We start from the raw sequence: 13,795 nt of genomic DNA, 5'->3' as shown, positions 1-13,795 counted from the left end.
CTTTGTATTGTAGTATGATCTACAATAAAATATGCATAATAATTCTATTCGACATTGTTAACAAGTATTTTTTCAGTATTTCATTTAATGCTAAAAGTTATACCATTTCGATATAAACAATGCTAATTTCCGTTTTATTTTTTCTCTTTTTTTCACTTGCCTAGATTTTTAATATACATTTTCCGGGTTTTTCTAAAGTGAGAAACCGTTGCAGATACAAAAAAATAAAACAAATTACAAATCACTGACGACAAGGAAACGACCACTGTCGCAAATTAATTTATGTCAATGATAATTAAATGTGAAATAACAACTTAAACGAAGACGCACGCATAGCGAATAGAGACCAACAGGTTTGAGAAGGAAGGACAAGAAATGAACAGCCTGTTTTAACGTAACTGTCAACATTTGATTTGATTAATTGCAATACAAACAGTAACAATAAATGTTGGGTAGAAGGTAAAAAGTAAAGTGAGAGATCAAAGCTGACTGTTGTGCATGTTATATATGTGCATGCATAAGTACATACATACGTAAGTAAGTAAGTATATGATATAGTGAACGTAACTATTTCTGCGGTAAATAAAAGGAAGGAATTGATCTTTTTGAACTGGCTAATATTCATTGATGAGCTTACAATTACCCGAAAATTGTCTTAAAATTTTGAGCTTGATTACTGCTGTCAGCTATTGGAGTTACAGAACACGGAACTGATAACGGTATTTCACTAGCATTTGAATACAAACGGAGTTCTCACAGGGAAGAAAATAAGCCTATAAATTGAATAAATCAATTGTTTTAAGAAGATTAACTAATCACAAGCCGAACAATAGCAATCGTAGTTAATGTAGCGGACGTAGGCTCACACACATACCTTAACAAAAGTTTCAAACTTCTGCTTACAAAAGTTTCAAACTTCAGCTTACAAAAGCAACCGACTAGTTACCTAGTGGTCAGATCGCATAGTAAAAGCTTTTCTATCCGATTCGAATAATTTAAAGCAGCGTTGACAAGCCGCAAGCGCTGAAATCTATTATCATTTTGGGCCCATACGCAGAGCTATATGCATTGTTCGCCCTCAACTGACAAGCCAGCCGCGACAAATTCAATATTGCTGCCGTTGTTTGAAGTTTATTAAATTGATTGACCGTAACTAATTGGACAACCAAGTGAACACATGCCAACGGCAATCAGAGCAAACATCATCAATAACCACAACTGTAGAGCTGTATAAACAGCTATGAAATCCCACCTGCGGGCGCGCACAATGCAGTGAAAATAACAAAAACACAAAACATAGTTGCGAAAATTTTCAATTTTATACGCACATAACAACAGTACCATAAGCAGCCATACAGGTAAAGAAGCATACATATATACGCACACATACACAGCAAACAAATACAAAAGTATACGCATAACAACAATAATAATTTGAATAGCTCGTAGGCGTATTCGTAATTATACGCACACACCCAAACACGCACGTTGCTTAATGATCACGATATTTCGTTCAGTGTTGGGGTATAATTTAATTAGCCAAAATAGCGCAACGTTGGAAACAGCTCAAGCAGCATATACTCAACCAGCAGCAACATAGGGCGGCGCAACGTGACGAGCCGCCGCAGCAGCAACAACAACAGCCGCTGCAGCCGCAAACAGTATCGCAATCACAACAACAACCGCAGAAAGCGAATCTGCAACAACAGCAATTGCTGCCAAAGGTCAAGACGCAGCAGGCCCTAGAGCAAGTAGCCGCTCAGCAATACCAGCAACAGCAACAGCAGTCAAAGCAGTCACCACTGACAACGTGCGTGGTGACTGCAGTTGCAGCTACAGCTGTAACAACAAGCGTCATATCGACATTTAATCCCGTTAACCCCACGACAGCAACAATTACAACGGCGGCCAGAGTCTTTTCCCGTTACGATAGCATCGAGGAGCTGCATCAGCGTACCAGCAGAAGTGGAAGCGCAATTGGAATAGTGCCAGTGGTTGCGGCGCAGGGCGCCCAAGGTGCACGTGGTAGTATAGTAGCCGCAACTGGAGTGGGAGTGGGATCCAGCGCTGTAATTGGCAGTGGAGTTGGCACAGGAGGTTTGTATGCAACCGCAGGTGCGCGTAATGTACCAGTAGCAGGTAGCGGTAATGGCATTGGTGTGCGTATAGCAGGTTCGCGGAGTGGTAGTATAGGAGCTGGTTTAGATGATCATCGGACAGTGTTAAGTCCCAGTGGTACAGGAACAGTATCGGCGACTAATCAGCAATTAAGCAGGGGTAGTGTGAATGGCTATACAACGGCAGCAGCAGCAGCAGTTGGTGGCGGAGGTGTTAGTGGTGGCATTGGCATTGGTGGAAGTGGCAGTGGGAGCAGCGGCGGTACACAATTGATAGGCGGTGCTACGTCGACGGTACGGGGGAGGCTTTCAATTAGCTCACCATCAGGTGCAACTGCAACAGCTGGAACAGGAACAGCACAAGGCGCCATATTGGGTGTGAATGATTTCCCTGGCTCGGGACTTTTAATTGTAGGTAGCGGTGTTGGTGTTGCTAGCAGTGGTGGTGGGGTAGGAATTGGTCAGGGAAGTGTTGGAACGGGTGCAGTAAGCGGCGGCGTTCCCAAACGGCAGGGCAGCTTTTCGAATGTTTTCTCGAAGTTGATCGATGGTATGCCCGCCGGTACAATGTTCTCAAAATTCAAGAGTGCCAATACGGCATCGACATCATTGCAAAATATCACCGATGCGAATCCCATTAGCCAGTACTTTGAGATTGGTAAGCAGGTGGCATGTGCGGGTCCCGAACTGGTGTGGCGAATACATGACGGCTACCGGAAAAGTGATGGCAAGGTGAGTTGAAAAAAAAATTTAATAAGTAAATGTTAATTGATACATCCAATACACTGATGTGTTATTTACTTTATACTTTCTACAATATTAGCATGGAAGATCGCTCTGTATTTTTAATTAAATATCTAAACAAATTTTGATAAATACCTCCTGCCATTCTTTCGAGCCTTCCATTAATATAAATGTCATACCTACTATTCCAACGGGTGAAACTTACCAATAAAATTAAAACGGTTGAATTATTTATCATTTCAATGGACTTTCGATGGTAACCATCACCTATTCCATTGTTACTTCATATTTTCTAAACAAATTTTCATAGGCGGATTACTGAATTGCCTTCGATATCTTCTAAGAATTGTCATTTATCGCGTCACTCGTCTCAAAATGTGGACCCCTTGTGACGAACCTCGCTCTCAAACGCTTCAGTGCACCCTTCTCGTGACACGTTAATAAAGGAAAACGATCACCAAAACTTTTATTTGGTATCAGCTTCGGCCTGGTTTTGTGTTGTCTGAGAAGTACCATTCAGATGATTCGTGCCTCATTTCGATATAATTTTCATAGCCTCCAAGTTGACTACAATCAGCCTATTCAACAACTGTGCACATCATAATTTGATAGATATAAACAATTCCTTAATTAAATCTTATGCAGTGAAATTTTCAGAATAGACCATATAATGAAATACTTAGTTACTGCGCGCACTTCAAAAATGACATGGAAGGAACTGGCAGACGTACCTACGTAAAAAAACATTTATTTTTACAATGGGCCCCTTCTTCTTGCCAAGGCTTAGCTTAGGTGAACAGATGAAGCAACTGGTACAAATGAACATATGTTGGTAACGCGGGAAGAGAGCTGTCTTAAATTACATGTGTTGGTAAGGCAGTGCGGCATAGCAGTTTAGCCAAACTCGCTGGCGGCGAATCTTACTCGGCAACTTTGTTGTTGCATGCAAATTTTTCGTCTAGTTAATCGAGCATAGAGATAGCGAGTGGGGAAATGGCGAATAGAAGAGGCCTTGTATCTCAAGCGCGCTTCACATGAATGATCCACAATTTCGAATTTTGAAAAATTGACTTAAAATTCGTGTTCAGCGACCCCAGCTACACGCCAGTTTGAAGTTAATCCTATAAATTAAAAAAAACTTCTTCATAATATTGGATCCACCATAAATTGTTTTAACTTTCTACACACGTCATTGAAACGGTATTTTTTCAACTAGATTGCCGGCTTCTTCTGTAAAGAATTTTTAATGGCCTTAAAACATTTTGTAAACGAAGCCCGTAAATGATCAGCAGCCTTAATCCATATTGCACAAATACGCCTCCCTCTTCGCTCCAACTTACGTTTCCATGACTTGTGCTAAACCACGGCATGACATCTTTAAAGTACTCAAGTACTCATACCGTCATTTTGGAGAGAGTCTTCAGTTTATATTTGTCCAAAATTTTGGAGGCATGTTTACCGCCAGTCGAAAAATTGATTTGAGACCAGAAGTTTCAGTCGGATGAGAATATAGAAATTGCATAAGTTATTCGCCGCACACCAGCCGCGATTTGTCGGCCACGAATCCAAAAAATCGTGGTTAAACGGAACGATTTCCTCAGCAAAACAATTTTTATTGAATCTTATTACGATAGTACCTTGATATTGTTCTTCTACTTGATATTGTACTCCGTCTTCTCAGAAAAAATTTTCTTTTGAATTGAAAAATAAATCATGGGCATACCTTTCAGGTCCCGATAGGACTATTTTTGGTAAAGCTGATAAGAATAATTAAGTCTATTGATTACAGTTTTGGTCGTAGCTGATAAAAACCGATTCGCTTAGGGACTCAGACTAAAACTGAATTTTTTCGGAATCTTCCTTAGTATGTATATATTTGGCCTCAGAATTATCTCTTTTTTGCTGTCTCACCGCTGATTTATATTTTGCGCCCAATAATGAAAACACAAAAAAATAATAGTGGAAATGGTTTCATTGCTTTTCAAAATATATCCTTTGGAAGTCAGTAAACTCCTGCATTCCCTTAAATCAATTTTCAATGCCCTATGCCACTCTGGGGTGGATTCCTCCAAAGCGAACTGTTCAAGGGTTTCTTTGGCGTTGAAATCCAAAATGCGAGGTTAATTTTATTCTTGACGCTCCTGAGAAAAACAAAAAAAAAACAATAAGGTGCCAAATCAAGGCTGTAAGTCATATGACCCATTAATTCCAAACTTTGAATGCTCAAAAACTGTTTTGTGTTAGGTGACGCGTAAAGTTCGCATTGTCTTGATGAAGGGTGATTCGTCTTCGGCGGTTGGTTTTCCTTCATTTCCAGAAAACTTATAGCACAAAATAGTTGGTACTAATCAGAATTGACTGCTTTAAGCTTCTATGGTAGTACAGTTGCGACATGACCGGACTTTACAAGCAAAAAAAAAAAAAACAGGCGGCCATTTGCTTTGCGACGCTTCTTAAGCGAACCAGTTTTGTTAAATTAAACTCGTCTTGGGACTTTTGCTGAATTAAACTCGTCCGGTTCATATATGTAGATTCAAGACTCGGCACCTTTTTCTTCAATATCTTTTACACCAATCGACACGAGGAATTTTTGGGCTATGCGGTAAATTATGCGGTAACCAACGAGAACAAATCTTCTTAAGGACCAAATGTTTATGAAATATTGGATGTACGCAGGTCCAATAATGCCCAAAGATGCCTCTATTTTGCAATACAACATGTGGCGATGCTGTATCATTAATGGGCGCACAGTATCGATTGTGTCTAGCACAAAAACCGTTTTTGTACGGCTTTTACGAAATTCATTCTGCAAGGATCGGCAGCCCCGCTGGAAGTCGTTGTACCAGCGCTTCACAGTGGCTTAGAGCGGGGCTTGAACGCTAAAAGTCGAAGTATGTTAATAAATGCACTTTAGTCTCGATCATCCACGTTAAAAATCGTAAAAAATCGTCCCACCAAATTTTTCATGAATTATTTCCATCGTTTGGGCGAGATGAATTCTTCAACTCAGTGAAAAAAGAACAAATACAGCTCGTACATAAGTGAAAGCCGTATATGCAATTTTACGCTAAAAACTACCAAACTTTTCAATAAAACTATCGAATTATATCTCTTAACAAGTAGTGTTGCAAAGGTCACCCTAATAAATGACAACCTTCGTACAGTCAGTGGCATTTTTAGTATTTGATACACCTCAAGGCTAATAGGGATTACGGTGGATGGTGAAGTACTCCTATTCCATACTGTTTTGTATAAATCATAAGTCATTTGCGGAAAGTTTAATTTAATATTTTCGATTGTTCTGACGTTTATTCATTGACTTCACTATTCTAATTCTGGCCAAAATGTTTATATTCAAAGGATATTTCACATATATGAGTATACTTTCAAACATTTCTTAACTTTTTTAGGCATGTTCGATATTCGTTTTCGAGAAAAAAATAGCAGAAAAGCTGCACAAACCGAGACGCAAGGAAACTGTAACGGAATTGCTGAAAAATTCTGTTAAAACAATGGAAAGATTTCGTCATCCAAAGGTGAGTTGGGATATTCTATGGCGTTTGCAAATTAGTTTGATACACATTTATTTTGAGGTAGAAATTTAAGCGCAAAAATATAATGAGGTTAATAATTTTCAATTTGTCTTTCGATTTGTAGATTCTCCAAGTTTTGCACACAGTGGAAGAGTCGACGGATACACTGGCTTTTGCCGCTGAGCCTGTTTTCGCCAGTCTCTCTAATATTTTAGCTTTTCATGTAAGTAAAAATAATAGAAAATATTATGGGTGTTACGTTTACATATACATATTTCCTATATACATATGTGCAATTCATTATTGCAAGGAACCAGCAATATTTTGCTGTTTATTGATGTACGGTGATTATCACACAACCGAGAACAAATATTATTTTACTCTTAAATGTGAAGATAGTTATTTCATATGTTTGTATTGCTACAGAGTCAAACCACAGCAATTATTATGTGACAAATTCTCTATCCAAAAATGCATTTGATTTTAAAATCGGGAATTTGATGGAAAATTCGGGGCCCACTTGACGTGGTTTGACTCTACAGTTATATTATATTATTCCAATGTTACCGATAAGGCAATGCAACGATAGTTGTGTTAAGTTAATAACTAATGCATAAGCTTCTTCCTTCACTGATATACTTCCGGGACCATATCGAAATTTACAGGCTGCACCACATTTTATGTCGGTATGTTGGCGGCCGCCGTAGCCGAATGGGTTGGTGCGTGATTACCATTCGGAATTCACAGAGAGGTCGTTGGTTCGAATCTCGGTGAAAGCAAAATTAATAAAAATATTTTTCTAATAGCAGTCGCCCCTCGGCAGGCAATGGCAAACCTCCGAGTGTCTTTCTGCCATGAGAAAGCTCCTCATAAAAATATCTGCCGTTCGGAGTCGGCTTGAAACTGTAGGTCCCTCCATTTGTGGAACAACATCAAGACGCAGACCACAAATAGGAGGAGGAGCTCGGCCAAACACCTAACAGAAGTGTACGCGCCAATTATTTATTTTATTTTTTATGAAAACATTGAATAACTTTAAAAAAAAATAACTGATTTGTATAAGTGAGGTAATTTTATTTGGTTTGGCTATTTACAATTTATTAAAACTATTTTTTGAATAAAATATCAATCAAGTGGCCACCATTATTAGCAATCACAAACTGCGATCTTTTTTCTGCGTTTGTCATCACCTTGTCAAGCATTTCGGGTTTTATAGCGTCGTTACAATCGCGGTGTGGCATGGCGCACCGTCTTGATGAAACTACAATAGTAACCGTCTAAACCTTTCTCACGCACTTGCGGGCAGGCATAATGAGCCAACATCCATCGATATCGGTTTCCATCGACCTTTTAATTTTATCGGTAAAAATATGGCCCAATGATGGGTTTAGCTCAAATACCGGCCTAAACAGTTACTTTCCGGTCATGCAATGACGTTTCATGGATCTCGTGTGGATTCTCAGTTTCCCCAATGCCGCAATTTTGTTTATTCGCGCTGCCAGAGAGGTTAAATGCGCCTCGTCAGTCATTAAAATTTGCTTCCAAAAATTGGGTTCAATGTCAACCATTCGAGCGACTGTTTGGCCGTATTCTATGCCACGTGAATGGTCTGTCGGCAATATTCTTTGTGTCAATTGCACTTTATACGGAAGCAAATTCACACCATCCTTAAAATGCGGCGCATTGTGGTTTCACTGACACCAAAATGCTGAGCGCGATGACCATATGACACAGTTGGCTCCTGGGCAACACTCTCCCTTACTGCTTCACCAAGTTCATTGGAACGTCTAGGTCGTTGATGAACGGCTTGTTGACGATCTTCTACTGTTCCGTGCTCAAAAAAATTCGACACCAAACTATCGAATAGTATTGTCAGACGGTGCCTGTTTGCCGCGGTACTTTTTGCGAAATGCGCGTTCAGTTAGAACAATAGAACGACTATTTTCGATACATAGTGTCACTATTTCAGCGCGTGGTTTCCGTGTGAAGCGATCTATAGTTGAAATTGTACTAAATTGACGTATCAAAAACATGTATGTTGAAGTCGATCGGTTGGTAAATGACAAAGATATTCAGTGTTTACATACCGACATAAAAGATGGCGCACCCTGTAGCGAATCGAAAACTATCTATTCCATACACAAATTTAGATTTTCATTTCTGACAACAAGATATAATAATGTTTTCAAATTACCGAGGCTTAGCGAAGCCAATTTGTTGTTTACAACCTCTCCTTACCACTCGACCAATTTGTTGATGACGTTCCGCCAAAATCGGTCGCGGCAAGGTCCGGAGAATACGGCAGATGCTGAAGAACCTCGCATTCGAGCTCCTGGAGTGCAGCTTTGACGACTTGTGCAACATGGCGTCTGACATTGCCGTGAAGAAGTATGGTGTGATCATGTCGATCAGTTCTTTTCAGTCGAATAGTCTCATTCACGCGGTGTAGCTGGGCAATGTAGAGCTAATTGTTCACCGTGGCATTCTTTTCGAGCATTTCCCAGTGCACCATCCATCTTCTTTGTGTTAGATCCGGCTTGACTCTCGGTTGTGGCGTATCTCCTGGAGCCACCGACTGCTTCCTTTGCCTTTGATATATAGGCACCATTTCCCATCTCCCGTGACAATTGGGTAAAAAAAGCGCTATTTATGACCGCGTGTTGTTCGCTGGCGGGCGAGATGCTGAGAAGTAATTTGAAGGTGGCTTTCTTTTTTTTTCGCTGAGCTCGTAAGGTACCCAGTCTCCCAATTTTTCGGTAAATCCCATTGAATGAAGTTGATTCATAATCGTTTTATCCTCGCAGATAATTTTTTCCGCCAATTCGAATAGTTACCCTATGCCAAACAACAAACCAATCGTTGTAAAGTAAAAAAAAATATAAAAACGGTATGAACTTACTCTCCAACCCAATAATTTGTTTAAGAAATTTTAACGTGCAACAGGAATTCAAAACGCTAACCTTTTGGCGAACATTCAAGCTTATCTGTACCAATAGACCTGAACCCCAGTCATTGTCATATATAAACATAGGTGAGTGTAAAATACGGGGAAAGGAAAGAGATTTTAAATTTATTAACATATACCGGCTATGAGCGGATTGCAGAACAAACCGACAAAGCGAATTTGAACTCTTTCGATCCTTTAGAAATAATACATTCACTTCAATATAATAATAACGTGTTTTCCTAGTATAAGGAATCTTAAAATCTCGCGCATAACCTGGAATAGGTCTAATGAATAATAAAAATAATCTGACTAACAAAGGAAAACCCTGAGTCAAAAACTACACCTAGACACGAAAATTCGTTTACAGAGAAAAGACGAGCAGTAGAATGTTATAAGTAGATACAATCGGATTTTGAACTATAGCGAAAGTCATGCAAAAATATTAACCGATTTTAAACAAAAATTTGCTTCGAATAAATTGTTTAAATCACTTTGTGATAACGCAATATCAGAGGAATAGGTAATTCTACTAAAATTTTTCGAATCATCTGCATGGAAGAGAAATTTGGAATCGCTTTTGAAAAAGCCATGTGCTCAACGCCTTCTTGATGACCAAATCAGGTTAATTTAGCCAGGTTGGTAACCATAGAACGCGCGCAGACAAACCCATGTTGATGCTGCTGAATTACCTATTCCCTTTAGAAAGAAGTTTATTCCTGCTACCAGATGTGCAGGTCAGAGTAATAAGTGCAACTTTCCAGAAGTCAATAAAATCGCATGTAGCGAGAGAATCAGCTAAAGGAATAAAATATAAATAAAACATAATAAATTTAGAATCACTAACAAACAGTAGTTTTAGTCAATCCTAATTTATTAATAACAATGAGAAGCAGGATGATGATGAGTGGAGGTCCTTGAGATGTGCCATTGTATAAGTACCCGCGAATGTTGTTTGAAAATTGGTTGCTGACTCCAATAATTTGCTTATAATAATTATAATTATTTGTTTATTTTACATTTAATGGATAATGCGTTTAGTGACTGAGAGCTTCTGTCCCAATTATGAAACTAAACAGTGAGAACAGATGCTTTCCATTTCAATTCAACCGGGCTATTCGGGTTATGTTCTTCGATTTCGATGTAACTTAAATATGTTGCTCTCTGGTCAAAATAATGAGACACGTATTTTTTTGTTCGCCCGAAAAACATTTTTTTCAAGAGTTATCGGCAATTTTGTTTTTCGGCTCAAATTCGATTTTTTTTAATTATGTAAGAAAATTTTTTTTTTAAATGCCCATAACTTAGTCAAAAATGAACCGATTTTAATAATTCTGGATTCAGAATGATCGTAATTACTTACACGAGCGACTTCATGTAGAAACAATTGCAAAAAAGTAGTTGAAAATTTTTTATTTAGCAAAAAAGAAAAAAAATTTTAATTTTTTCGAAATTCAATATTTCAAAAAGTGTATTTTTTGTTTTTTTTTATAACTTTTTTTAAATCAAAAGGACATCTCAAACTTTAATTGAGCTGAATGCCTAGTAGCTAAAATGCGTTGTTTTTGAGTAATGAATTTTTGAGTAAAAAACCTGTTTCGCCCTTTTTGTTTTTTGCAAAATAAAAAATTTTCAACTATCTTTATGCAACTGTTTCTACATGAAATCGCTTGTATAAGTAATGACGATCATTTTGAACCCAAAATTATTAAAATCGGTTAATTTTTGACTAAGTTATGAGCATTTAAAAAAAAAATTTTTCTTATATTATTAAAAAAAAAAATCGATTTTGAGCCGAAAAACAAAATTGCCAATAAAGCTTGAAAAAAAAATTTTTCGGCCGAACAAAAAAATACGTGTCTCATTATTTTGACCAGAGAGCAACATATTTGAGTTACATCGAAATAGAAGAACATGTCCCGAATAGCCCTTTTGAATTGAAATGGAAAGAATCTATATAAGAAATTTTTTTTTAATTACTCATAACTTAGTCAAAAATAAGCCGATTTGAATGATTCTGGGTTCAAAATAATCGTAATTACTTACACAAGCGATTTCATGCAGAAACAATTGCAATAAAGAAGTTGAAAATGTATTATTTTGCAAAAAACAAAAAGTGCGAAACACTGTTTTTTACTCAAAAATTCATTACTCAAAAACAACGCATTTTAGCTACTAGGCATTCAGCTCAATTAAAGTTTGGGATGTCCTTTTGATTTAAAAAAAGTTATAAAAAAAACAAAAATACACTTTTTGAAATATTGAATTTCGAAAAAATTTAAATTTTTTTTCTTTTTTGCTAAATAAAAAATTTTCAACTACTTTTTTGCAATTGTTTCTACATGAAGTCGCTCGTGTAAGTAATTGCGATCATTTTGAATCCAGAATTATTAAAATCGGTTCATTTTTGACTAAGTTATGGGCATTTAAAAAAAAAATTTTCTTACATAATTAAAAAAAATCGAATTTGAGCCGAAAAACAAAATTGCCGATAACTCTTGAAAAAAATGTTTTTCGGGCGAACAAAAAAATACGTGTCTCATTATTTTGACCAGAGAGCAAGAACATGACCCGAATAGCCCGGTTGAATTGAAATGGAAATCATCAACAGCATTTCAAGAATTTGAGCTATTCAAAAACACCTCCCTTCGAAAACGCCTCCTTTGCACTAACTCCATCCATAACGAATTGAAATATTTTTTATTTTATAACTGTAGCCTAACTCTAGTCTTACTTATACTAACGGTTTAATATTAGATTAACTTAACCTTAGCTTTCGACTGACAGACCAATGAGATACTTTTCAAGCAGTATTTGCAGTTACGACATAACAACATAGCTGATCAACCTTCCTCTCACCCTGCAAACATTATTTGCTATCCACCTCGATAGTTAGGCGGTAATTAAATTACTCATCGATATCAGCGATATACTTCTTTATTTGCCTAGCAGACCTAAGTTTTATGTGAATCCATGAGACTTTAAGATTTTTTAAACTTACAAACTGGTTTTAGTTTTAAAAGTCTGGAAAAGCACAAACTAAGATTAAACAAAGGTATAAAAATGAGCCTATTGTGACTCTTTACTCATCCCTAAAATATTTTATGATTGAATTTGCTCGCAATATTTCCAAAACTTTTTTTTATAAGATTGTATCTATTTTCTCTCCCCATGCCGCCCAGTAGGCACCTAATGAATTTTTAACTTTGTGTAATGGTTTCAAAAATTTAGCTTTACCATCGTCAATTTGTATATATTTGTAGTTATACGAGTATGTGCTTATACGCATGCAAGATACACATGTGTAACATACATATTATATATATGTATATGCATAAGCGACCAGTCAGCCAGGCATACCTGGTGGCCGGTTTCATGCGGCACATTGTGACAGATAAAGTTTTCACATTTTGGCTTACATCGAACACAAATGCTGGGGTTACTCTACCGCAGCAATTTTGCTAGTTCAGTGCTGTGCACGCCAACGGATCGCCTTCGCCACAATACATGTTCGTACTTGATGTATTTTCAGCGTTGGTTTTCACGTCAAGCCGCCTGTGTTTGGCGTACATACATATTTATACACCACAGGTTGCAACGCCGTGGACACTGCCCTGTGATATGTGACAGCGTATAGGGTTAAATTTGAGTTTGGTGCGTACAGTAAATATGCATGTATGTGGTTTGAATATAAAGGGTGTTCTATATATGAATGAAAAACAAAAACAATATTCTTCGGTACATTGTTGGTTTATTTGAAAGAGCGAACATTCCCATTATTTATGAAACGAGATTTCATTCATGTCGATACCTCGGCTGGCCTCGCTGTAGCGCACCCTCATAACCAGTTTTCCATAACTTTGGCGACAACTTCTAGCTCTATCTCACGAAAAGCGTGCTCGATGTTTGCCTCTAGCGCCTGAATCTTTAATGGACTCTTCGCATAACATCGGTTCTGCACAGCACCCACACAAAAAATTTAACGGCGTCAAATCTTAGTTCCAGGGCAGCCAGTTGGCATCGTTAAGACGGCTGATAACTCGGTTACTGAACTTGACGCGCAATCCTCCTGAAACCAAAGAATTACGACTATTTACGGCTACAAAAATCGTTTTTCATTCGTCTTAGTGCCCACCGTTGTCCGAAGCGACATCTCCGCACCAAACTCTCTCCCTCTGGAAATGTATTGGCTTCTTGATGTTCACAGGCATATTTTCCGATCACCAAATCATAGTTAAGAGAACAGAATCATAGCGGCTTAGACAAGATAATTTGTGGTCCATTTCCAGCAATATTTCCAAACGTTTCTCAAGCATAAAGCATGATTAATTTCGTTCCGCAAAGATATGGTTTTCACTGACAAAATAACATATGAATCATAAAAAAGCGACTTTTTGGACGAGTCTGTATGTTCCTACGACGTATATTTGCAGTATGGCGTTGCTCGCCATTAACTG

The 13,795-nt window shown here is 37.7% G+C and overlaps 2 protein-coding genes across 4 annotated transcripts in view; both read left to right on the top strand.

Annotated features, from left to right (window-relative positions):
* Positions 1-2,499, top strand: part of LOC129242012 (putative lysozyme-like protein) — a 38,535-nt gene extending 36,036 nt beyond the window's left edge. Inside the window, exons 2-3 of the mRNA XM_054878573.1 lie at positions 1,540-2,411; positions 2,461-2,499. Coding sequence (XP_054734548.1) covers positions 1,540-2,411; positions 2,461-2,499 — 911 coding nt within the window. The remainder of the gene's footprint in view (positions 1-1,539; positions 2,412-2,460) is intronic.
* Positions 2,500-2,669: 170 nt separating this feature from the next.
* LOC129241547 (SCY1-like protein 2) overlaps positions 2,670-13,795 on the top strand; it is a 101,123-nt gene continuing 89,997 nt past the window's right edge. For all 3 annotated transcript variants that reach the window (XM_054877943.1, XM_054877942.1, XM_054877941.1), the window contains exons 1-3: positions 2,670-2,849; positions 6,272-6,397; positions 6,519-6,617. In XM_054877943.1, the coding sequence (XP_054733918.1) occupies positions 2,670-2,849; positions 6,272-6,397; positions 6,519-6,617 (405 nt within the window). The remainder of the gene's footprint in view (positions 2,850-6,271; positions 6,398-6,518; positions 6,618-13,795) is intronic.

Source organism: Anastrepha obliqua, chromosome 3 (assembly GCF_027943255.1).
Source record: "Anastrepha obliqua isolate idAnaObli1 chromosome 3, idAnaObli1_1.0, whole genome shotgun sequence".
Classification (NCBI taxonomy): domain Eukaryota; kingdom Metazoa; phylum Arthropoda; class Insecta; order Diptera; family Tephritidae; genus Anastrepha; species Anastrepha obliqua.
Note: the sequence above shows the minus strand (reverse complement) of the source record. Positions and strands in the feature narration are given on the sequence as shown.